General features: G+C 42.4%; 1 protein-coding gene and 1 long non-coding RNA gene across 23 annotated transcripts in view; one reads left to right on the top strand and one right to left on the bottom strand.

Moving 5' to 3' along the window:
* Nucleotides 1–26,168, bottom strand: part of DNM1 (dynamin 1) — a 92,666-nt gene that overhangs the window by 23,528 nt on the left and 42,970 nt on the right. For 15 of the 21 annotated variants that reach the window (XR_013539626.1, XR_012082262.2, XR_012082264.2 and 12 more), the window contains exons 12-15: nt 25,839–25,909; nt 24,688–24,739; nt 23,835–23,846; nt 19,921–20,034 (exon numbers count right to left, since the gene is read on the bottom strand). Coding sequence is in view for 16 of the 21 variants with exons in the window: in XM_078382691.1 (XP_078238817.1) it covers nt 19,921–20,034; nt 23,835–23,846; nt 24,688–24,739; nt 25,839–25,909 (249 nt within the window). In the remaining 5 variants the exon portion in view is untranslated. The remainder of the gene's footprint in view (nt 1–19,920; nt 20,035–23,834; nt 23,847–24,687; nt 24,740–25,838; nt 25,910–26,168) is intronic. The other 6 variants (XM_078382690.1, XM_072985113.2, XM_078382685.1 and 3 more) reach the window with 1 other exon arrangement.
* Nucleotides 5,252–25,499, top strand: LOC140702982 (uncharacterized). Of its 2 annotated transcripts, XR_013539627.1 has the most exons (4): nt 5,252–5,351; nt 8,013–8,120; nt 8,752–8,885; nt 24,879–25,499. It is a non-coding gene; the product is annotated as an uncharacterized LOC140702982 (long non-coding RNA). The 2 variants fall into 2 exon arrangements; XR_012082266.2 differs by lacking the exon at nt 5,252–5,351 and having other exon boundaries at nt 7,982–8,120.

The raw sequence follows: 26,168 nt of genomic DNA, 5'->3' as shown, positions 1-26,168 counted from the left end.
AATTTTCTGCCCACCCTTAAAAGAATGTGTATCACAACCCTTCCTCTCATAATTTACCCATAGAGGGTGCAAAAGTGGAGGGGGACTAAACCTTCCCGTTCCGTGTTTCATTGGTATAAATGACTTTAAAAAGCAAATTTTTTAAAAAAGGAAGAGTGGTCTTTTTGGCTATTAGCCCTGAGAGCTAAACAAGGTCTTGCCAAGGTTGTTGTTGTTGTTGTTGTTGTTGTTGTTTTAACGCTACCTATGAAGAACATGGTAGAACTAAATATAGTAACAAGAACTGTCTGAAACCAAATAGATTATTAACTTCTGAGGCTCCAATTTGCTGGGTGGGGCGGTAACCTCTGCAACTTGGTTGCTGGATGATTCAGAACCCAGCTGAGGTGCTGCAAACCCATTCCACAAACTAAACAGCTTCCAGATGGCTGCAGCTTTACTGGTCTTTCAGTTCTCTATGATATTATTTTATTTTACTTAATTTTACAAGCCACCTCAAGAGCTAAAAGAAGCAGAGTCTGAAGCCCAGGAGAGAGAGAGAACTGCTTGTCTCAACTTGGGTTTCCTTTAACACTCCGAATCCTAAAATATTTTTTTTTCTGAATTAAATCCCAAGGACAGAGCTTGCTTCCTCATTAAGTGAGTTTGAAATCTTTGGCTTAATGGGATGTCAGACCCATTCAAGAGCCCCTCGGTAACAGGGGAGCTAAACGAGAGCAGGTCTAGAGAAAACATGTATAATGAATATGAGAGATTTAAACAGATCTTTCTTCTGCCCAAAATCTAAGCTTTCTCCATTTCAGGAGTGGTGTGCAATGCTGCTGGCAGAAGATGAAATAAAGCCTTGTAAATAAGCTCCCAAACTTAGCAGCCTGGCTAGTCTGTTGGGATCTAGCAGAGAAGGGACAAAGCTTCATTTTTTATGTCAGCAGGAACACAGCCTTTCAACATTTAATTACAATGCAAGCTGTCTTGAATGTTTCCACTTAAACTACTAGGATGAAGAAAGAACCTCATCAAGGAAAAGGAAAGTATCCACCCACTGCTTAATTATCTTCCTCATTCTTTGGCTTCCTATATTTTGACCTGTCACAAACTTGAGCCCCTTGTTATCACTTCTTTACTTGCCACGACGTGGTGGTTGAGCCGGCTCCGTCAACTATCCCCCCCCCCAACACTCTGGCAGATGATGTCAGTGCTCCTGCTCTGGAGAGAAATATGTATTTCCATGAGCTGTGTCTCCCTTGGTGACACGGACACTAGCATTTAAAACTGACAGCTGCTTAAACATTTTGCTACGATAGAAAGAGGAATAATAAAATCTGAAGGTTGAAGCCTCTTAGTCAAGCTCTTTTGTTTTCCTCAAGGAAAGCAAGAGGCTGAGAAGAGAGTGCCTGAAGCTGGATGTGGGGAAGAAGGCACCTCTTTCAGCCAAGAGCCATAACCTTATTACCCTGCATGGAGGGTGGCAGGGAGAACCTTTGTTCTGGTTCCCCCTGTCAAACACTTCCCAGTTGCTTTCTCATGCCTGCCAGGAGCCATAATTCTGGGAAGGGCTTGGATTTTAGCCGGCAACTCCATTCAGCGTTTCACAGGCATGGAAGTGGGTGGTCCCTCTGCAATCCGCAACGTTCATTCGAAACAGGTCAGATTACTAGTCATCATTATTTCTGAATTTCCCAAAATACAACAGGGCTCTGCTAATTTTTTTTGTTTGGTTTTAAATCTTCACAAAAACAGCAGCTGCGTTCTAGGTTTAGGTGCCTGCAATTCGGCCAAGGGAAACTTTCCCAGTTGCATCCTGTGTACGAGACGTCCACCCTCTGCCTCAAAATTGCTACAGAGAGACTCAAGATGCCCTGTTGAATGGATCAAGCTGCAAGGGGCCGGCAGAGAACCGTGGGGTTCTCCAAAAGCTGGCCACAGCATCTTCTCTGAGCAAAGTCCCTCTGACCACAGAAGGCAGATATCATGGATCTGATGAACATTAGATCAGTTGAGCACTATCACCCAGTGAATGTCATGGCCGATTTTGAACTCAAAGAGAGGTGGCTGATTCAGGATGGAACGGAGAAGCAATACTTTTTTTTTTTTTTGCACAAATTGTGACCCTAATGAGTCCCAAAAGCACCCGCACCTCTGTCAAGAAAATGAGATGGTGACAGATGATGACAAACACAGGGAGGAAAAACTTGGGGCCACCAGCTATCTTTGACTTAAGACTCCCCGCACCCTTATCGCAAGCCCTCTGAGATGAGGTGGAGAGGAACGGGAAGTCCAAAACATCTGTAGGATCAGAGGCCTCTAAAGATAAACCAAATGATCTATATTGTAATGTCTTTGTAGAACTCCTTCATGTGTACATAGTGGGAGTACTGTATACAGTTCTAATCCCTACATCTCGAAAAGGATATTGTAAGGCTAGAAATATTGTACACAAGAGCCACTCAAATTACAAAAAGTCCGGAGCAACTGCTCTACCATGAATGATTATCGTGCGTGGGTTTTTTCTTTTCTTTTAGAAAATAAAAGGGGCCTGGGGAGATACATGAAAGAAGGTACAGAGTGGAGAATGTAAGGAGAGAGATTTTTCCCCCCTTCCTCCCGCTTCTGGAAGAGTCAAGACAAACAGAAAGCTAAAGGAAAGAGACTGGCAAAGTGCAAGCTTCACACACAGCGTGACTTAGGTTCAGTCCATGGTATCTCCAGGTGGGGTTTGGAGAGCATCATCCCGCCTGGGACCCTGAGCAGCTGCTGCTGGTGCAGTCAAGACAGAGCTGCACCATCACGTCATTTGACTACACCCAAGGCAGCTTTCCATGCTCCTCTGTAGTTCTTCACAGAGGATAAAAGCTATGGAATTCTCCACCGCAAGGTATAGCCATAGAGCGGAAGATTTTGAATGTGGGTAAAAGAGTGGGATCTCCCTAAACTTGATTCCGGAGAGAAAAACGCAAGTTAAGGTGAGTTGGACTCTGTCTCGTGTGATCAACTTTCTCCAATTTGAATCATTTGAAGGTAAATCTGATTTAAATAAGGTAGTGTAATCAAGTAGGAAATCAACCCCGAGTGCTCATTGGAAGGACAGATCCTGAAGCTGAGGCTCCAGTACTTTGGCCATCTCATGAGAAGAGAAGACTCCTTGGAAAAGACTTTGATGTTGGGAAAGTGTGAAGGCAAGAGGAGAAGGGGACGACCGAGGATGAGATGGTTGGACAGTGTCATCGAAGCAACCAACATGAATTTGACACAACTCCGGGAGGCGGTGGAAGATAGGAGGGCCTGGCGTGCTCTGGTCCATGGGGTCACAAAGAGTCGGACACGACTAAACGACTGAACAAACAAACAGTGTAATCAAGGCACCAAAAGGGGGGGAAGGTTCTGACCAACACCTAGCCCCCCACCTTCCTGGCAAGCTGGTGTTTACATGCAAGTTGTACATATAAACACTGATGCCTGTGATCACGCCTGCAGTCTGAAATCCAGTTTAGAACCACACGCCACATAATGTCCGGCGATCATGTTGTGTCAGCCCTTGAACAATATTTTCTAGGAAGTCACTTTAGTATAAACATGAGCACGATGCAAGCTGGCCGCACCAACCACAATCTTGCCTGATTACACTATACGAGAGCTGCTCTTTCTTTTGGAAATGAAAAGCCACAGGAAGATTGTATAGGATTTCTGTGCTGAGTGACACACAGACCAAAGAGACCGTTGTTTCCTAAGGTACAACAGTTATGTGCTCTGCATGTTCTAATTTTGATCGGAAAGTGATCTCTCGCAATATTCAAAGGAACTGAACACTTGGAAACAGCTCTGCCTTTGGACTAGCAGCTAATCTCTCTAAACTCATCTCATTCATTGGCACCTATTTTGCTTAGGAAATATCCACAAAGAAACATATGCGGTGGAACAATTGGGAGTACAAGAATCCAGGAGAGAAGGTGGGGGAAGCAGCAGCAAATGAGATTCAATGTGCCAGGGAGGGATAGATTTGAATTGGACTCAACCGCCAAAATGTCCACCGTATGATGCAAGGGCTCCTTCTGCCCACACGCCCCTGTGTTGTGACCCTCCTCTTACACACACATTTGCTCCTTCCCTCCCAGCTCCTAGCCCCGGCCCCCTCCAATATTTCCATTTTCTCTTGTTTCGACCCAGCCTGTTTTATATCAACGCTCTGACTTCATTTCCTGAAGGCAGAGACAGGGAAATGTGTAAGGAGCTGAGCTGCTGAGGGCCTTCAAAGCTCTGGCTGGGAGCCCCCCTGCCCATGTGTTAGCAATCAAGCCGTGTGTGCGAGTGTGGTGGCTGAAACATCCCAGCGGCCGCCCAGGGATGGGGCTGGCCAGAGGAGTAGGTGCCGTCTTGCCTGCCTCCCTCCCTCCCTGCCTGCCTGCTTTGGAGGGGGTGGGGAGGCACTCCTCTGCTCAAGACCAAAAAGCCCTGCATTTTCCTCAGACATATCTCGAGCTTTTCTTGTTGATTCCAAGGCCCAGAATGGGATCATCCATGGAAGAAAAGCTTCACAGCTGGTACGCACTTATGCAACATCTCTTTGTGCAGATAGGATGTCATTATGTATGACCTGGAGGAAGAGGAAGGGATAACACAATGTTGAGATTTAATATGGTAGGGGACTCGAGCAAGGCAGAATATACCGTGTGTCCCTCCCACACACGACTCTGAGGCACATGGAACGGCTATGACTCATTCATGAGAGAGAATCATAGTAATAATACTTGAGAGGAGGAGGAGGCAGCGGTGGTGAAGAACGGGAGGGGGAGGAAGAAGAAAAAGAAAGGAGAAGAAGGAAGAATAATCAGAATTAAAATTACATGGGCACCTATCAATATATGTTTACTAGGCAGCTGACTAGTAGAAAAATAAGATATTAGAATAAGTCACATCCATTAAGAACAGTTATAAAGATGAGAACAGCAGCATTTCTGGATCAAAACAAGGGCCCCTGTGTGCCAGCACAGTATTCCCACAGTGGCTAACCAGATACTCCTGCAAAGTGCATGGAGCAGCACCCTCCTGCCTGTGTCCCCTAGCAAGTGGGAATCCTTGTTGCTCTGAGATGTTGCTCTCCTCCAGCCAGTTCAGGTGCAGAAGAAGCGTGTGGATGGGGTGCGAGGTCAGTGCAGGTAGCCAATACGCTAGGGGACACTCCTTTCTTTCCATTTTAATCTCCCACAATGGCCTGGCCCCATTTAAATTAACCCACAAAGACCCCTGCTGTGGCTTTCACTTCAGTCAGTGTGACCAGGAATCTTGCTGGAAGAGGGATTCTTGAAGTCCTAGTACTGCATCTAGCACTTAATCTTTCTTTCATTCTCAACAAGGTAACTCTTGTCAGTCTGTTTCAACATGTATCATAATTTAAAAAAAACACACACAAATGCATTGTGGCAACTTAAAGGTAGAACAGGTTTGTGATATTTCACTTGTTACAAACCACTTCCCTGTTTGTATTTTTGTTCCATACCTTTTAAATCTAGCAATGTATCTAAATTTTCTGTTTACGACCAAGTCTTGTAACACTACATATTTTTATTTGCCTGCCTTTTTGTTGTTAAACATTGGCTGAAATCCCATTGCTACATATAGTAAGTTGCAACTAGGGTACTGTAGGCCCATGTGAATAAATGGACTTTTCAGAATTGACTCCCCAAATCCCTCTTCATTCAAGGGGCTTACTCTAGCGTAATATGTTAAGCAATGAGATTTTGGCTCCTTGAGTACATGTGAATGTTAGCCGCTCAGAGTGGTCGCATAGACCAGATGGGCAGGATACAAATCAAATAAATAAATAATAATAAATAAATAAAAATTTATTCTTTAGTGTTGAGTGAGCTGAGTGTCTTTGCTGCTGTCTCATTTTGTACGCATTTAATGACATAGATATTTGGCATGGTTATATGTATATTCACTGTTCCCAACTCATTGAGTGGGGCATTCTGTGTCTATGACTACCGTGCAATAAACCTAAATTTCAGAATAACTTTTCTATCTTTTCCACAACACTTAGTGCCATCAGCATTTTTGTTACAGATTATTATTGGCCTTTTATGCTCATTGGTTTTGGGACTCTGGCTGCAGGGCCAGAAGTTGGGAATTCGGTTCCCCACAGGGCCTCCTTAACAGGGGCTGGACTTGACAATCCACAGGGTCTCTTCCAGCATTGCAATTCTAAGATTATATTGTATTTTCAAACAAGGGCAACAACACGACCTGTTGCCAGAACTATCCGGGAAGGAGATCTTTCATGAGATCCATAAAGCTCACCTTCTGACTCACCTTCTCCAATTTTTAGTCAAAATGTGACTCTCAACCAACAGCCTTCTAAAAACAGTAGCTACCAGCTCCACAAGTAATATAAGATAAAACCTCTCTGCTCCTCTCTATTCCAGCACCAATGCTTGCTTGCTTTCCCCACCGTTGCCAGACAAAATTGTTCTAGCCGTTGCAAAGCTGGAAAATTTGCTACTTCAGAAATGTAATACACGCCCTTCAATGTATATATATAAACAACCTCAAAATGATTCACTCTTGAGTGGTGAATTCGCATATAGTTATTCTGCTATTTGGCAAAGAAAAAAACACCACAAAAGTGGGGGTGAAGCCTTGTCCGCACAACTGAGAGATCATGGTGTAATAATCAAGGGTGGAAAAGTGAGCAGGATTTCCCTTTCCCTTTTACGGTAAAGACTGAACTTCGGGAAGTTACTTTTTCAGACTGAAGCTCCAAAAGGGAAAGGGGATGGAGGGAAAGAAACCGAGAGAAACCACTGTATCTCCTGCATCTTGATTTACGGGAGATTGTGAAATAGATAATAACAATTCTTTTTTTAAAAAAACAACTGCTGTCTGCTGGTTTCCCTCATCCCCAACCCCCATTTCTTGGATGCCTGTGTGTGTTTAGCTTCACTTTGCTTTCCTCCCCCACTCCGTGTGCAGGATCTGCAGTGGAAAGAATGGAGTCATGAAAATACCACCACTGTGAAAAGCCAGGGAAGGGGAAGCAGAGAGGGATGATACCTGCCTCTCTGCATAGCTCAGACTTCACAGATTTATCGCCCCTTTGCCGCTTCCCATTTCCTTATTCCCAAACCAGGAACAGACCAATTTGTGGATTTCAGGATTCAGCAATTCACTCGCTCCTGCCTTCCTATACATGAACAAAGGCTCTCCTGAGTCAAATAGAGTTGCTCAGTTGCTCTCCCTGATAACCAGCCTCTGCAAATGTGGAGGGCAAAGATGATCTAGCAAAGATGATGTTCAGATTTATTGTCCAGCAAATCTGGAAGACGGTGATAGTGGGGAGGAAATTAAGGTCTGGGACAGGTCCTTTTCTCTTTTTTTTTAACCAGAGTGGTCACTTAGCTATCACTTAAAGGGAGGAGAGAAGAGATCGCTGTTTCATATAGAACTGTATGTGCTCATTCATCTGCAGATGGAAAAGTAAAATGGTTTTTATAGTTTAAAGAAAACCGCAAGACAGGGAAGACTGTGATTGGTGACCAGGGTGCCTGCTGAGTCTGCTCACTGTGGACGATGGGCAACCTCAAGGTCCCTGATATTCTTCCTGGGCTGAACAGACCTTCCAAGAGACAATGGCATTTCCAAGAGAAGGCTGGATCTGTGGAAGACTTGCAACCATTCTATTTTTAATCAACGGGCCAGAGATCTTCACTGGTCACTTTGCCTGAACAGACTGCGCTGCGCGTTTAAATATCCTGGATGTTGCCCTTTTACATCCTACACGCCACGCAGCCAAAGCACGCTTTCAGATAATGTAAGGAACAGAGTCAGTAGACCTCTGAAAAGCATGGAAAGAGACATGACGGGTCCTCCAGATGGGTTGTTTGCTTTTGTTTCCTTTGGGCTAAACTGCAGATTACAAATTTCCCCTTCTTGGCTCCCCCACCAGCCGCCTCTCCCCTGTGCGCTGCTGTGCTGGTGGGGTTTGCATATTGTACATAAAGCCCTCTTTATCCTTGCAGCACCAGAGAGGAAACAGAACACATGGCCCAAGGAACATCTGGAATCGCTACACGGGAGCCGCCGTGCGCACCAGAGGGAAGACGACATTCCTTGAGTTTCCATCCAAGGTATGGAGTCCCTCTTTTCTCCACCACCAAACTCCCCCCCCCGCCGCAACTTTATCCACCAGACGGCTCAGTTCCTGTTGAACTCTGACCTTCTCAGCAGCTGGCAAGCTCCTCCTTCAAGTCTAGTTAGTTTTGCACTGCCACGTCAATTGCGGCAGAAGTGGAAAAGGGAAGCAAGAGATGGGAGGGAGGGCGTAGAGACCAAAAATGAGGGAGGCACGCAGTGAGGTGCCAGATGCTGGGTGGGGGTGGGGAAGCCACAAAGGAGGGGGAGCCAGATCGCTCTTGTGGTAGCCATAGGCTAATGGCAAAGGCAAGTGGCCAGCGGTGGTCAAAGTACCCTGGTGGCGAGCTCGAGAACAGACGCCTTCGCCCCGTTCTCTCAGGATTGCCAAGCAGCGTTGGAGTCCCTCAAACCCCCAAAAAACTCAAGGTGACATGGAAGCGTCGCATGGATGCCTCGGGCCCAGGCAATCCTGGACCAGCAGCATGCTAGAGACAGGAATCGCAACGGAGCTGAGGAACCCAGATTTCCTCCCCCACGCAGCTGCCGCTTCTCCCAAGGGACTCCCAGCGTGGGCAAACATTATTTATTTATTTAATTAATTCTATTTCTCTTCCTCCCAGTAAGGAACCTGCGACATGGCGGAAAGAACTGTGATGGTCCACTACCTGGGATAGCGGGCTGGAGAAGAGAGGTGGATGGGGAAACAAGGGAGGGTACTGAATCTGTACCTGAGCTTTTCCTCCCTGACAACTGATAAAGTAAGATGAATCTTTTCAACTTGGTTTTTCTGTTGCTCGCTCACTCACTCTGTCACTATTCCTCTCTCTCTCTCTCTCTCTCTCTCTCTCTCTCTCTCTGTGTGTGTGTGTGTGTGTGTGTGTGTGTGTGGCATATGGCTAGCTGAGAAATAAGCAATAGAAGCAGGAATAGAATGTACCCCTGCGCACCGGATTTCTGGACACAGAGGCTCCACTCCGTCTGCCCAGTGTTCGGACTACCTGTTCAGGACTACGAGATTGTACAGTAGTCTGCACATTGGTTAGGCTGTGCTGGGATAAACCACATACACTGTTGACACTATGCAGGGCTTAGGACGGCTTGCACGGCACTGGGAAATGATGCATGCCAATTTCACCTCTCTCCCACTCCATCATCCCCATCCCTCATCCCCTTCTAACCTACATCTGGCTTGAGAACATGTAATGCTCTGGCTTCTTTCTACCTCCTGTCCGCTTTCTCTCTGCCCTGTGAGGGCAGGTGCTCTCGATCAGGGGTGTGATATGGATGCTGATCTAAAGGATGGATGCGGATGGCATGACTTTTCCCCACCTCGTATTTGCACAAGGAGAAGGGCATGGGTAAAGCCCAGTTAGTTGACTGAGAACTCGTTCCACTTCCCATGCTGGAGAGTGGGTGCATAGAGAGAATAAATGCAATGTTGATGAGAAATGTCTATCATTTAAAAAATTATGTTACGCGTCAAAAGATATACAATCCGGAGCCTCTAATACTTATTTGGGGCCCTTTCATTCAACATGGGATGAAAATGAATAACAGGTGAGTGTCGTGGGGAATCAGAGAAAGAGAGAGAAAATGCAAAAACCAGGAGGAAGTATTCAAAGAAATGAGGCAAGGATGTAGGGAAAGTGCATGGATGCTAATCAATATTAATAGTCACTGTGATATCTGTAGGGGTTCAGACAGCAGACAAAGGCTCGCTTGATCGTGGCACGAGCTTTTGCAAACATCAGCGTGTTTCATCCAGTGCCTGGAGTAGCCGAAAGCCTTGCGCAGGGCAAAAGGGAACCAGAATGCATGTGTAATTCATTTCCAAGGAACCAGCACAGGGTTTTTTTTTACTACTTTTGCCTCATTTGAGATACGTTTCATAGCACAGATTGAAAGCCAGCATGGGTGGGGAGATGTCACGAAATTCCATTCTGCAAAGTTCACGTCAATGCTTGAAAGACAGACCAATGCCTAAAAGATATGATTTTTTTCTCAATTGTTTGGGGAGGATAAGAGATTTTAATTATTTAATTTATTTTATTTTATGGATGTGACAATAAGGAGAGTTTTGGGGTTTTTTTTGACAGATGTCACTTTTTACAGCTATAAAAAATCCATGCCTCTAAGGCTCCATCTCTTTCTGTCTCTCTGTCTCTGTCTCTCTCTCTCTCTTATCCTCGGAAAAGACGGAATAGCTGTGTAGCATCTCTAGCGAACAGCAACGTTTTCAAAAGATGGCTGAGGCTGTGCTTAAGCTAAAGGAAACCTATCTGAAAAAGAGACCAAGCAGAAAGCAGCAATCAAACTCTCTTTCATAGACCTAGCTCAGTGGAATGAGAGTAAAAGCCGCGGTGAGCTTTTATAAGATTGAGGCAAATTTAATTATAGGCAACTTTTTAAAGGTTTAATAGCAGGACAATTTTTCAGCACTCAAGGGCTGAACCCCAGAATATGTGGCACACTAATAAAAGAGAGAGGGTGCCTTTGAATATGACCTAAGAGTCGTTCTTATATCCCTATGTCATCATACCCAACATCCAAACTTTGGCAGAGAGAGAACGTTCACGTTGGATGGGCTTGAGCAGAAGCCGATATTTAAGAAAGTAAAACTTCAGGAGCTTCCTCCAAGAATATGCATAACCCCACCCTGCCACAGGAGACCTCCTGACGGTTTCCCTGACAGAGGCCAAACCACAGGCACATACCAAATTAATGCTGATACAGGGCACAGGTTAAGAAACCGGAGACATCAAATGGCTGTAAAGTGAATATTCCTCTTGTGAAAAAAAACCAGTCAAAATGTTGGTTTTGTCACTATCACATCCTCTTGCCAAGATCGCAGATTGCTAAGGTGCCCTTTAATATGCCTTAAGGATGAGTCTATTTTCTCAGTGTGTCGTTTAAAAAGGTGGATTATAACCCTTTTAGCGGTTATGAGATGCTGTGGACTCTTTATGTAGCAGCCAGGTGTCACCTATGTTTACTCTGAAGCAAGTCCTATGCAGTGCAGAGGTGTGTCCCCTCAGGTTAAATGAGAAGAGAATCTTCTGTTATTGGTCTAAGTTGAACGCCGTGCCCCAATTAGAGTCGAGACACTGATTGAACAGGATTTAAATAAGTGTTGCATTATCAGTCAGCAATTTATTCAGTTCATCTACTCTAACTTGGACTAGGGGTTGGTTTTAGATCTAAGGCTTCCCATTCCAAGCACACTTTCTTGAAAATAAGTTGTGCTGAGTTCATTAGACTCACTTCAGAGTGAATATCCAAAGGAATCAGCTACAGACAGAAGGTTATAAATTTATAAAAGCTTGCCATTCAACACACGAAACACACATGAACACACACACACACAGAGACAGAGAGAGAGAGAGCGCAATCCATTGCTACACATTCTTATGAATATTATGCATACTCAAGTATTAATAGCGCACATCAAAAGAACATGTTTGCATAAAACTTATTACCCCACAAAAAGCTTATGACAGGCTTTTTAAATATAATTGGGTACAGGGAGGATAAATCAACCGCCACTAGCCGTCCTGTTCAGAGTTAATATGAATCCCAGATGCTGGAATCTAAAGGCACTCCCAGACTGAAGGGTCCTAGTGCAACCAGTCAAAACACATTGTCAGATATTCAGGTTTTTAGCTCTTTCATTGCCTTTGGGAGATGAGGTGCAGACAAAAAGAACTGTGGAAAAAACACACGAGGGTCACAGTGAAAGACATTGTTAAGATCTGTGAGTAGCCAGTGTGGCACAGTGGATAGAGAATTGGACTGGGATTCAGGAGAGCTGGGTTCAAATTCCTGCTCGGCTATAGAAACTTACTGAGAGGGTGATAATGTTACAGTACTTCTTGAACACATCAGAAACCCCTAATAGGGTTGGCCTATGTTGGATACAACTTGATGGCACATAACAAATAACCATCAGTTGCGTGAATGCACCTGGGGACAAATTTTGCTAAAATGAAGCACTGCCTGTGAGCCTCCCTATGGGCATCCATCCAGCTGGCCAGTCTAAGCAGGCACAACTGTAATTGAGACAGATAGGCTGGTGGGCTGACTCAGCAAGCAGCCCAGTGCTGCTTGTCTTCTTAATTTCACGTATACCTTTATAAATTGTTTTGTCCCCCGCTTCCAAAAAACATACATTCCTGAATGCTGGGATGCTGAGCACAGCCCTATTGGGTCAGATTTCTTTGGAGAAGACAGGCCCTGGGAGACTTTGGGGAGTTCCTTCCTAAACTTGGGGGATGTGAAGAAATTCCAAGAAGGGTGTGAGGCAATGAGCTTTTCACCGTGAAAAAAACCAACAACTATTATCAGCTCTAATCATTTTTTAACTTTCAAGCTCCGTATCATGACATTAAAGTAAAGGTACATATATTTTAAAATGTTCATTATGAACTTTTCCCTTTATTTTTAAACATGAACAAACCAACCAGCCCTGAAGCCATTTTAAAAAGCCGCTCAATAGCATGGCTGGTATACCTTGCCCATCCTCATCTTGAGAGAAGGATGTAATCGAGCAGCTCATGTTCTAAGCACTTGGAATCATCAGTTTCCTAACAGCCTGGCTTTAGCTTTCAAAGAAAATGAAGGCTGTACCAAAGAATTAAAAGGAGCAGCTATTTGCACAACAAATGGCTCACAACACTGTATCTTGCTAATCACCTATTTACATGATTGCCTAAATCTTCAAGATGGGGCAGACACTGAATACCATATATTTGGTTAAATAATTATGTGCTGTCCAGTAAATTCTGATTCATGGTGCACCCCCTCCCACTGTTTTCTAGGTGTGAAGGACACAAAAGTCATTTACCAGTCCTTCCGTTTGCTGGTGCGCTGGATCTGTGCAGTTCGCCTGTGTCTCCACAGCTGGCAGAGCACAAAACCCATGAACCAGCCTCTCTCCTGGGAGGTAGAGTGGAGATTTGAACTCCTAGCCCTGGAAGAGCAACACACACACACACACTCACACACACACACACATTTCCACCTACCCACCCACCCCTAGCTCTCTTCCTAAGTCTCTCTTTTCATATGTTTAAATGTCACTATAAAAATAGAAAAGCCAGGATAGTGGGATAAACTGAAAGGAGAAGACATGAACTTAACCCACTGAATTTATCCCTCAAATACATGGATTTTTTTTAAAAATTAGCCTACTCGTCTGACTTCTTGGAAGAAAGCTGATTTTATGTTTAAAGAAGAATGGAAATACTTTTAAAAATGTTCTTATGCTGCTTTTTTTTTATCACAAAAACACTGATCTTCAAGACAACGCTTTATGTTTTTCGGTACATGCAAATAGCAGCCCCAGGTCATAATTTCAAAGTCTTTACACACTGAAACAAAGGGTCCTAAACTATTTTCATGCTTTTCTTTCTCAGAAGTTTCTGTTTCAGGGGATCAGGTAAAGGGCTTCTGAAAGGCTGTTCTGTGTCTTGTATAGCTATGTTACATTTCTTGCGGGAGAATGCTGAAAATCTGGATTATTGTATTATTTTTATAATTTCAAATGTAAATAAAAAACAAACAAATGACATTTCTGGATGCTAAAACTGTTAATACAATTGCAACTGTAAGAACATATGGGTAATATAACTGGCTTGTCCAAGACTTTTCCAGATCGATAGAACCTCATCTTTCGAACTTTATTGGGCATTTGTTAAGGATCTCTCCCACCGGGAGAGCAATTTGTGTGAGAGCAAAGACTGTTTCTAGATCAGATCAAGGGCTCAGCAAGTTCAGCAAAACTCGGGGAACCATTGCTTTAAAGCTATTTTTGTAACGATCTGCCTTAATTACAAGCCTAACCAGGAAGCCCACAAGCAAGGTATGAACACCTTTCCTTTTGTGTTCTTTCCCCAAATCCTTATCCACAACCAAAGCTCAAGAAGCATAGGGCCTCTGCACCATCAGAAGTAGTATTAACTACTGACAGTCTCATCATCTATGTTTTATACTTTCATAAAACCCTTCGATAGTGCTTGAAATGAACTTGAATTGATTGAGAGGGTGTGGGGAACTATCATTAGTACAATCTGGTACCCTTTTACTCAGAAGTACGTCAATGATACTCAGTGGGTCCTAAATCTCAGGCAAGGCAGCATGAGACTGCAGCCTCCGACAGCACCGGACGGAAAACAAAAGCATGAAGAGGCCTACTTTTTAAGAGCTAGCCTTAGTCTAAACATCTTACGAAACAACCGCGCGGACTTGGGAGCAGCCTCTTTTAAACAAGAAAGGGGAGCCACTGGAATAGTGAAAAATCACCATCACAGGACCATGAATCGTCTAGCCCATGGCAAGCAAAAATCTACTAAAAGCATTCAATAATGAACGAAGTAGCTTTGGCCAAGATGTTTGAAATCATGGCTTCCACTGCTATAGCAGATCTGCCCCTCAGTGACTGTCCACAGATCAAGGATTCAAGCCCACGAGGAGGAGGAGGCTGACTAAGGAAAAGCAAACAGAAAAAGAATCCAAACATAAGAAGGGCTTTTTGGACGCAGGGCAGAGTGAGGAGTCAGCTTTCCGCCCCCGCTTGGCTCTTCTATCCCATCTATTTCCCCATGACAACACCATCACAGCTTCTCTGGAGCAGCCGGCAAAGTCCTCATCTGGGATATGACTTTGGCCCTTTAAGATCCTTAAAAAAAAAACATCCCAGCTCCTTCCTTTGGCAGCCAGGGGTGGGGGGATGGAGGGAACACAAGGCAGCTTTTTGCGGGAAAAGGCTGGTATTTTGCTAATGGGGCCCAGATGTTTTCACCAACACAGCCTGGCCGCCCTGCTCCACCACCTCACAAGGGCAGGAAAGGGCGAGCCTCCATTCTAGCAGCCTTGTTGAGTTCCAGAAAGCCATAGGTCGCTGCTCCTCCTATTAGTGCCAGTTCAGAAAGAGGGCAACTGCCCCCAAATGTTCTTTGGATCACTTGGCAAAGGGTTTTTTTTTTTTTTTTGTGGGGGGAGGGAAATAAGGCTTCTGTGGAAGCCAGGTTCTAGAAACAGGATATGGTCTACTTTCTGTCAACTCAAATCCCCAGCAAAATCCAATAGTTGTTTTTTTAAAGAAGGATGAACCCAACACACCAGCACCACACCCGTAATTAATGTGTAAATCAGAGATTACTCAGCAAATCTTCTTTTCTCTCTTACCCAAATCCCACCAAGACATGACTAGATAGGCGGGGTATAAATACAATAAATAAATAAATAAATAAAATAAGACAGGACTACAAAGCCCCTTTTCCGAAGAAGGACGTGTATGTTATTATATTTATAATATAACGGAGGAATGGGGGATTTTAAAGAACTGGTGAGAGTCCAGAATTTCCCCTACCACACCAAAAGGTCACACAGAGGGATCATCCATGACAGGCAGTCACACCTGCAGGAGGACCCAAGGATGGAGGGAAAGGTGAAATTGTCTGAGTAATTGTTACAATCGCTTCTGTGTCCCGCTGGTGGAGAACCGCTCCTCTAGGAGATGCACCTAGACTCTGAGATGCGCACACACACAAATTTCAGCACATAGAACACACACAGCATGGTGTTAGATGACTTTTGCTTTCTATCCCTCTGCAACCGCCTGTCCAACTATGCGGATTCCTTGATCCAGAAGCTACTGGTGGGCTCTGCTACTGCAGAGAAAACAGTAAGCTGGCACCTAAGGCAGACTTTCCACCAGACAAGGATAGCTTAATGACTCGCATCTCTCTGGCTGCGGAGTTAGAGGTTGGGAGTCCGATTCCCCACTGTGCTTCCCTAATAGGGGTTGAACTCAAATGATCCATAGGGTCCCTTCCAGCTCTGCAGTTCTAAGATATTTATGATCATGTAGGGGGAACATTTTCAGGCTGCAGCCGCTCATGCGTGAAAGAACACAAGACAATTCCTACTTTCCTCCAAGAAATTTTGGACATGGCAACAGTCCTAGCCCTCATGGTTTGAAAACAGCACTCAGTCTTGTTCGCAATTCAAAACAAGGGACCCAACCAAAGGAAGCCTCAATGCTTTTAATGTCTGATGACTTCCAAGTTTATAAGGCAAGACTAGCCTCTCGTAAGAAACTGCAGTTCTTGGAACACATCGTGACTGTTATTACTATTGTATAAATAAAAAGTAATTTTCTCTTCTTTGCACTAAGTTGCTGTCTTAAATATACATTAACCTGTTATTCTTTCTTGGTGCTTCTACCTCCTTATCTCTTATTTACATGCTATTTACTCTCTGCCCTATTCCAAAGGATCAAAACATTTAAGAAAAGGAAGTGTAATGATGACAACTCTTAAACCAACAACAGCAACAAAAACACAACAATTCAGTACCAAAAATAAACTAATAATTCATCACTGAAAACATAGAAATACATATTGTTTTGAAGCCAGACTTAAAAACAAGGTAATCTGTCTGGGTGTCCCTTTTGCTTCCTTCCAAATTCAGTTCTTGTTAAATCTCAAGCCTTTTTTATTATTCTGATTATGAGAAATTTTACAGATTTTGATACTTCTTTCTTTTAAAATGAAGCAAATTAAATTCTTACCCATCCTTAACATCGCCTCTTGGCTTTTTGGATAAGATCAAATATAGAAGGAAAATATTATATAAGGGGCTTTTTAACTAAGTGGGGCCTCCCCCCCCCCCACTTTTATGTGTTTTAAACTGTGTTTTTAATCTGTTTTATGTTTTAATTGTAGTTGCTTTGTTTTTATCACTATCAGCCAACCTGAGGTCCAGCCATTCTTCCAGCAAATAAATCCAAGAAATTACTAAGTAAACAATAGGAAAACCAAAAGAATCACCATTCTATTGGTTTTGTAAATCAGTGGGGAATAGGCTATACGAACAGAGCACAGAACCTAGAAATGAAAGCTTGTACAGTACACATTACTGTGTGAGAATTCTGATACTGGTAGGTGTAGCCTTTAAAAAGGAACTTTTCAGCAAAGTACAGTGGTGGCAGTGGTGCACCCCCAGCTACACAAGTTTGACCGGGGTGTTGCAAATGTGTTAATTGCTAGTTTTATTCGCATAATGTCGGAGGTTAGGGTGTAATTAATGCTGGACAAAGCTGCTCTGCACCGGGAACTAAAATCTCAGAGCTCTTAAAATTCCTGCTAAAATGTATTGCCTCTCCTTTGCACATAGTTTGGCAACGAATTCCTGAGTGAGTGGAAACCGCTTACTTTCCCTTCCAAAGAGGCCGGGCGATCAAGGAGGGCGACTTAGGAAAGAGGAAGGGAGGGTGTAGATGTGCAGGAGTGGTGGTGCTGAAGTGAAGAAGGAGGGGGAGGAAATAAAAACAAGTTCCCCCTTCCCCCTCCACCATGGTTAAAACAAAGGTCTCTTTCTTCTCCCCACCTCCTGCTCCATCAGCACTTGGGTCTCCCTGAATTTATTTAAGTGATGGTGGCTGGCAGGTAGCTGTTTTAATTAGGCAGCTATGCCTCTCCCTCTCCACCCAGAAGGGAACAAGAACAAAATCTCTCCAGCTGGTATTTACCCCAAGGGGTAAAAGGATTAAAAGAGAACTGCTATTCCCCCCTCCCCACATGTTAACCACCACCCCCAATCCCTGCATCTGCGTCTGGTTAAAACGGCTTATGCTCCTCAACCGCAGTCATTCCCTTCACCTCTGAGCAACTGCAGTGAAAAAAGGGAGGGGTAATTTCTGGCCACCTCTGGAATCCAGATGCTGAAGCCAACTTGAACTCTAAAGTGAATGTTTGGTCTCTCAGATTCTTTCCTGCCTATATGCACTTAATGTTCACAGTGGATTGCAATTCCTCATGCAGTGTTTGGGGTTTTTTAAAAGCTACACACTGCCTACTGAGCTTTGTGATGACAACAATGGGGCAGCAGACAAGGGACAGTCTTTAAAATGAGAGTGTGATCCATTTTATCAGATACATTCTTCACTGCTGCCACCCTTTTGCACACTTAATGTGCAAAACCAAGCTCAGCATTTAACTCCCAATAATCAGTCACCTACCAAATACAAGATAACTTGTAACTGGTGGTGGCATAAAACGACACTGGAGGCTAATATGAGGTCCTTTATTTCTAAAACAGCTCTACGTTTGCTGGAAAGTTGCCCTCCAGTCTGTTTCACAGACGAGGGATGTGAAAATCTCTCTCTGTCTCAATTTTGTTGTGTTTCTGTGAATGCCTCCCACATTTTCTTTCTGACCATGATCTGTATTGCAAGCCTTTATTCTTTATGCCAATATTTAAATTCATACTCAATTTTTCCTGCATCTTGCTTAATGTGCACATTTATTTACAAGTTACATGTAATGTACTCATTTCACTCCATTGACTAAAGCATTTCCCCACCAAATGTATGTTGCTTTTCATGCACTTCATCTCTCTGAAACACCCACAGATATCCAAACTTCTTCAGCAGAGCGACGTGTCTTCAGAGGCACAAAAAAGCCACTTCCTTCTGAGACTGTCAAATTCAGCAAAATTCTTTCCCTTCCCACTTGGAGGAAGGGATGCTTCAGAAAGAAGGGAGTGCCCTTTTTCTGAGCGGTTCCTCCTGAGATAAAGAGTGTTCGTTGTTTTACAGGGAACTCTTGGTTTTTCTGAAACAGGATGATCCTTTATGACAAACCATGTGGTTTGCAATAAGGAACATCTGGGAAAGTAGTGCTCAGATTACAAGAGGAACTGCACTCCGTTATAATCTTTTAATCAAGTAGGACTGGAGAATTATCTAGGGGCCATTTCACACATGAAATTTTATCCAAATGGATGCTTGCGGTGTGAGGCTAGAAATACCTTCAACGTCATGTACACTTGTCCATTTTAATTCTTTCATGTATAGGTATGGTTCCTCTTTTAAGTCTGAGATGATACACACTGTTATTCAGCAAAAGCCATGAAACTTTATTGACTGATTAACTGACTGACTTATTGACTGACTGACTGACTGACTGACTGACTGATTGATTGATTGATTGATTGATTGATTCATTCATTCATTCATTCATTCATTCATTCATTCTTCTAGTACACAGCCCCACAGTACAAGCATTCTCTATGCAGTACATTAGAGACTGGATGTTTCCAGACAAGCCTCTCAATGTGCAAATGCTATGATTCAAATCCTAGTTTGGGAATGAGATGATGATGATTGGAATGTAGCTCCCAACACCCCCTGAACACTAACTACAATTCAAATCCTTCCTGTGTTTTCCTTTCTCTTCTTTCTATTCATCAGAGTAGAAAAGCTGCACAACAGTTCTCTATTGACTGGCATCACTAGGAGCTTTCTATGTTGAAGTACTCAGACTTATTTTAAAAGGTGGAAACATATACTGTGGCACAATTAATAAATAACCTTAACAATAAACAAACAAACAAATAAGTTTGTTTGTTGTAAGCCACTGTTTACCTTCCAGTGACCAAAATGTATACATGCCAAATGCAGAATATGTAGCTGAAGAACAGCAATTACTTTTTCATCATTTGGGAGAATCACCATCTAAAAAGGCAAAAAGCCTATTTGAATGTGACCCGGGCATGTGTAGTGGCTTGATGCTATATGGTGGAGAAGGAAAAAAGAGGGACGGAGCTTAGTCAGGATAAGTTCAGACATCCCGAAGTTTAGGTGACTAATGCTGGAAGAAAACATGGCACTACTGAATTCTATAAAGAACAACAGGATTGAAAAAGGGGTTATGCAACCTTTTAACATTTTTGCTCTCTTGGTGGCAGTTATTCAGCAACAACAGGGGAAAATAAGCTCTCCAGAGTTCTTACCTCATCATCTTTGTACCAGGAAAGATTCTCTGCTGTCAGAACAAACCAGTACTCTTTGGAGCCGCCTTTCATGATGCCAATATTGTTAATGGTGAGCCAGCCCTTACGGATTACCTGCATTGCAAAAAATAAAATAAATATCATAATTATCATAATTATATATGCTGACTCTTCACTCCACAGAGAAGTAAGGAATGGCACTGCACACAAAGAAAAATAACAGCACATCAAACAATAGGTTGGTCCCAACAGCTGCTCAGGTATCATCTGTGGAAGATGAACCTAAGCCACTCTGTTGCATTGGCTTCTAAAATGGGAGGGAAACTAGACAAGAAACAGTAGGAAACAGGCAAAGATGGGAAATGTTTCTTTCTGTAGACTACAACTCCCATAATCCCACCACCTGCATGAGATCCTGTAAGTGGCAGGCCACACAAAGCAATGTTTTTTTCATCTTTGAGAGCAGGTGAGAACCTGTTTGTCTTGATTCATAAATCCTCTGCCAAGAAAAGATGGTAAAGGATCTTGGGAGAGGTGTATAGAGAGCTGCCGTGAAGACCATTAAAACATTGGGTTTGCTTGCCCCCCCCCCCGTGAGAAATCAAGCCATGGTGGACAAGGGAAATCAGAAGGATGAAACTGGCAAATCATGTTGAATATGAAGGGGTACGTTTCCTGGGTTGTGAGATCCATATTAGAAAACTGTTAAGGAACACAGTACATTACTCCTTCTAGAACAAAGAACAAGTAAGCCTCTAAAACAAACAGATATCTGACAAGACCAGCCCTCCTCCCCACATGATGACAATACTTAGGGGTGGGACCAACAAGGCGGAGTGTATTCTGCAATCCAGCACAGAACAAGCACAGAATGCAGTGGCGGACATGAGTACCTGCTTATGTGCCTCAGCATTTATTCTCATAAAGCAAGCTCCTCATGACTTTCAATCAAAATAGGGTTGACAGAAAGCATTGGCAACGCCCAGTGAAATCACAGGCATCAAGGAGTATCCCCTTCAGTTGAGTCAGCTCATATGGCTCAGCAAAGAAGCAGGACAGATTATGCCAAAAAATATGCAGGCACTTAACATGGGCTGCAGGATCTTTTTCTTTGTTAAAAACACAGAGTACACCCAAGCCTTGTTCAGATACTATTGCCTAGTAAAGGCTGAGCCAATCAAACAGAAGAAAAGGAGGAAGGAGACAACAAAAGAGTTAATAGAATTGGGGGAGGGAAACGGTGAGTATCTGGAAGCAAAGGTGCATCTGGAATTCACCCCCTACATTTATGTATGTATGAGAAACAGAATCAGAAAACACCACGCTGGTGGTGTACAGTCAGCTGTTACCACAAGGAGAAACAATCAGCCTATGGTTAACTACATTTTGAGAATGTAGTTAGCCCAAGCCATCTTTGTCCCATGAAAAACATTGTGCAGGATATGAAAGATTACAAAACCACAGAATAAGGGACTGCTCCCCACTTATCTCTATCTCTCTCTTTTTTTGGTATGATCAACTTAATTTTGTCCTCAGTTTTATTTCCTTTTCATTCTTACCTATCCACACATGAATGTAGAGATATTTTAAGTCAGGGACCTCTTTTCTTGGGTATTGGGTCACATTAAGCTAACACTTTAATGAGTGATCAAATATTTTAACGAAGTTAACCTAGCAAGACTGATTTCTCAGCTACAATGTTTGCACTTTCCAGCATGCCCAAACCATCTCTTAGAATGCTGAAATTCTCCCTTACAGGTTTTGTTTTTTTTTGCAAACTCATCTATTTTCATAAAAAACATCAGCGTTCCGACTGCACCTCAGTTCAAATTTGACAGAATTGCTTACTGATTGGTCAGACAGTGAACGAGTGTTTTGTGGGTCTGTTCAGATCTATGAGCCGGCACAGGGTTTTAAGCAATAAGCGTTCTGCACATATATATGGAGCTTCATCTAGAAATCAAGAAGTCTATGCCTTCATTTTAAAGTAAAGCAGATTCCTATTGTATTTGAACAAAGTTTTCTAGTTAGTAAAATTGAAGCAAATAAATGGCAAAAGATCCTGAACCTTGAGTAATTTGTAGCATATTGCTCTCATTTTCTTCCAAAGTATTAGTTAGTTAGTTGCTCCCTCCTTCATCTTTCCTTTCCTCCCATTCCATCCTTTCCAGAGCTTGTAGAAGTAACTTTTTGGAATTACAACTCTCAGTCCGTATGGGTAGTGGCCATGTTGATTAGAGGATTGTGAATGGCATTGGCCCCCCAAAATTAACTTTTACAAGTGCTGCTTTTTGCCTTTCCTTTGTCGTTGCTTCAGGGATGCCTGCTGGCGCTCACCATTGCAGGCTTCTGTTTTTAATCTTTCTGCTAAGCATTACTACTAGTTCAAACACCACGATTTTTTAAATGTCAATATGTTCAAAAACAAGCAAGTAATTAACAAATCAATGAAAAAAGTAATGTAACACAAAAGTAAACTTTACTGAAAAGAGGGTCACAGGAACTATAACATTAAGCCATCAAAAATCAATTATTTTAATATATTGGTGTCTCCAAAGTTTAATAAAAGAAACACAAAGGTTTTCCCTTTCTTTCTTCCTTCCTTCTGTTAACTGTATTGTCTCTGTTGGTCTTGCTTATATCTGAATGGGGTGTTCTTTTTTCCAATTTTTATTTGTTAAGAAGAGGAACTCTTGATGAATGCCATTTGAAAGCTATCAAGGTTTTTTTTTTCCATTTTAAACAAATGTGTCTATTTATTTATCTTTTTATCTATTTGTTTGTTTATTTATATATTTATTTGCTACAGCTAAGTGACCCAACTTAATCACATATGCATGTTAGAATTTGATGATGCCTTTAAGCAGACCACAATAAGATATTTACAGAAACAGAAACTATTAAATTACGTAAATATTTTTCCTTTCAAAAACGTGTTTGAAGTCAAATCCAGTGCACACATACTAACCAATTTCATCTCAAATCCTCAGCCCACTGTTACATGTTAATATAACTGTTACTTAAACTGTGTAGATTAACCTACATGTGTTTGTCCTGTTCCTCTTTAAAGGATACTTACTAGATCTTTTGTAAAGATACGGATTGTGGTATCTTCTGGGATATTCATAATGGCCCTAGTTCTTCATTTTAAATTAAGATTATAATCTTGTAATTCTAATAAACAGGCGTAGCTTTTCAATAAAAGTCTCAATACTCCTCGGAACCATTTCAAACTTAGTCTCAGTGGGATTTTAGAGCTGGTTTTTAGAGTCTCAGTTCTCAGATGGCAAGAAATATTTTTCCTTTACAGTATTTGGAAATGCTGAAACTGCCATACTATGTTTTAATTATTGATGTGCACACCTTACATCATGTAAGGTGCAAGGAACATCTTCCCTCTCCACCAGGTTCCTCTGTTTCAAAATCTCCAAAGAAGGGCCCACCACTTTCTGAGCCAATCCATTCGGTTGACAAACATCTGTTAGCATTAGGAAGATCCTCTTAAAATGTAATTAGTACATTTAGTACATGGTATATTTTCTATAGATGTGTGATGCAAAGAACACCTGCAGACATTTAGCAATCATGTTTGCAGTAGGTGTCACAAAACCCTCCATTTGCCTTTTTAAAATTTTGATGGAGAGAGAAGGAATTCTACAGCCCCATCTCCAAATCCCCTTATAGTTTTCTCTCTCCACTTTCACGCTTTCCAGCTGGCCAATTAAATCCTCGAGAACTCAGGACATTTGTAGCCTCATTTCTTGGACATACTCCTGGATTTTTTTACATCCTCCTCCTTGCATGAGTTGAAACAGATGGAAGGAACCCAGCTTTCCCCAGATGCACCTCAATTAGTACTCATTAGCAGTAGTGCACACTGAGTGGCCTTTTTTAAAATTATTATTATTACTCACCAGGATCTCATCCTGCAAAAAGAGGGCCATAGCAACAACAGCAGCAGCAGAGGAGACAGGAGCAAAGAAAGGAGAAATCATTACTCAAAAAAGCGGGAGTAGGAGGGTGATAATAGGTCCCAAAAAGGAAAATATAGATATATAGGTATAAATAACAATCAAAACAAAAGTTTATCACCTGATTGTTTGGTAAAATTGCTGTTTAGCAAAAGAAATACCATCAGACACATTGCAAAACAAAAACTGCTTAACTAAAATGGAATGAAGAATAAGGCAAGGTGGGTGGGAATGAGCAGAAGCTGTTTACAGACAAACTTAAAAGTGAAATATGAACATATTGAACAGATGTAATATTAACATCAGAGCAGAGGTTGGAAAATGTAATTTCTAATTTAATGTAATTTAATTTTATGTGAGGTTCAGAATATTTCGGGCCAAAAAAGGAATTCTTCTCATCTCTACATCAGAGTATAGCACTGAAGAAAAAGGTGGTGTTTAAAATAATAAGGAGAAGCCATAGACATAATATATCCTGTGAGGCATGTAGCCGATTGTTAATTCAAGACATTTGCCCCAGGCCAGGAAGCTAAACTACAAACTTTGGATTATTAATATTACCAGTTAATTAATGTCAAATTAATTTCTTAATCAGGATTAATTACCCACAATTCCCCCTTGCATTAGAATGGAATATTTTGCTTCTGTGTGATTGTTTGTTTGTTTTTAAATGGCCTTCAGCTTCCCATCTTCACTAGTTGGCTGACCATTCTTTCATCCGGAGCCTGCAAAGCAAATTGTGTCTCCTCTGCGTGGCTTAAGCAGATGGACCAGAATGGCAGTGAATGAGGCCTACCTGATTACCCGCTGTTTTCTTCTTACTCATCTGGCTGCTCCTTTGCTGAGCACTAAAAGATTAAAAAATAAAAATAAAAGTAAGATAGAAGGTATTGAAAACTTCCACAGTGTTGGTTCTCTTGGGACTGTTAATGTATTATTAGGTATTAATGTATCATATTCCCATTCAGACTTAATTCTGCTCCTTAGCAAAAGAAGAAGGATGAAGATGGAAACTGTGATGCCCTAGGAAGGAAGAGACACAGCTTGGAAAAGTTACTTTGGACTATGACTCCTAAAATCCTCCTGCCTATAGGGACATTAGGCAACCCTGTATCAGCATCCCTCCGCTCAGCCTAATCTATCACTCACAGCATCACACAAAGAAAAAAGGAAGCATGTGCCATACAGTTCACTTGAGAAAAGCCCATCTATAACAGTAATGTGTGTATTAGGATTCTTCTCTCCTCGTCTGTTCCTTCCTTCTAGCTATGAAGGACCTGGTGTAGTGTTTCAGTTAAAGGCTCAGCTGAGACCAGTGTGCAATGACTGAAGGTCCTAGCTAAGGACTCTAGCTGACAGCAATGTAAGGGCATGGACTCCCCATATGAAGCAGGCTCCCATGATGAATCAGTGCAGGAAACAACTGTAGTCTTTATCTGCAACTTGCCTTGGTATTTTCTGAAGCTGTCTTGACTCTTGGACCGGACCCGGACTTATCTTTATGATTCCTTGACTCCAGCATTATTACTGCTGGTTCTGACTGATTCTCTGGCTTCTGACCTTGGACTGGGTTATTGGACTTTTGATTATTGAAGTAAATCATGATACCTGGAGATTGCATAGAATGGGACTTTGCCTGCTCCATACCATGCAGCGTGCAAGATGTTATATAGTGCTAGGCTTAGTTTTTAAGGCATCTCCTCCTTTCTAGGTAATCGGTAATTAGGATTTCAACACCCGCACTCACAGAATCTACTTTTTGGATCTTTGGGGAATTATATTTCCAAAAAGCCATTTTTCCAGGCTCCTGTCAATGATTATCTTGGGGTGGGTGGGAATGAGGATGCCAGGATGAGTACAGTACGGATAAAGCATCACAAAGTAGAGGTAATGCAGAGCAGTGTGCAAAAATTAACCATTGAAATCCATGGTATCCCTCATGCTTACTTGGCAAACCCAATGAAATCCTCATGGTTTGTGTTCATGTAAGCCAGTTCAATGTCTATCAGGAGCATAACCTGGAGAATAAAAATAAGAAAGGAGGTATGAGAAAAGGAACTATTGGCCAAAGCAAGGCTGAGAGCAAATGCTGTTAAAAATATATTATAATAATTGAAGCATTGGAACAGGGCTGAGGAAATGCAGGTTCAGATGCTCATCTATTTTTTCAAAACATTTATAGTATCCCTTTTCCCAAGTATGCCTGTGGTGTCTCTCAACCACAATAAAACCATAAACTCAGCCTTTAATTCATCAGTCACAAAACTACTAAAGCCT

Source organism: Pogona vitticeps, chromosome ZW-PAR, assembly GCF_051106095.1.
Source record: "Pogona vitticeps strain Pit_001003342236 chromosome ZW-PAR, PviZW2.1, whole genome shotgun sequence".
Taxonomy (NCBI): domain Eukaryota; kingdom Metazoa; phylum Chordata; class Lepidosauria; order Squamata; family Agamidae; genus Pogona; species Pogona vitticeps.
This window is presented reverse-complemented; position numbering and strand designations above follow the sequence as displayed.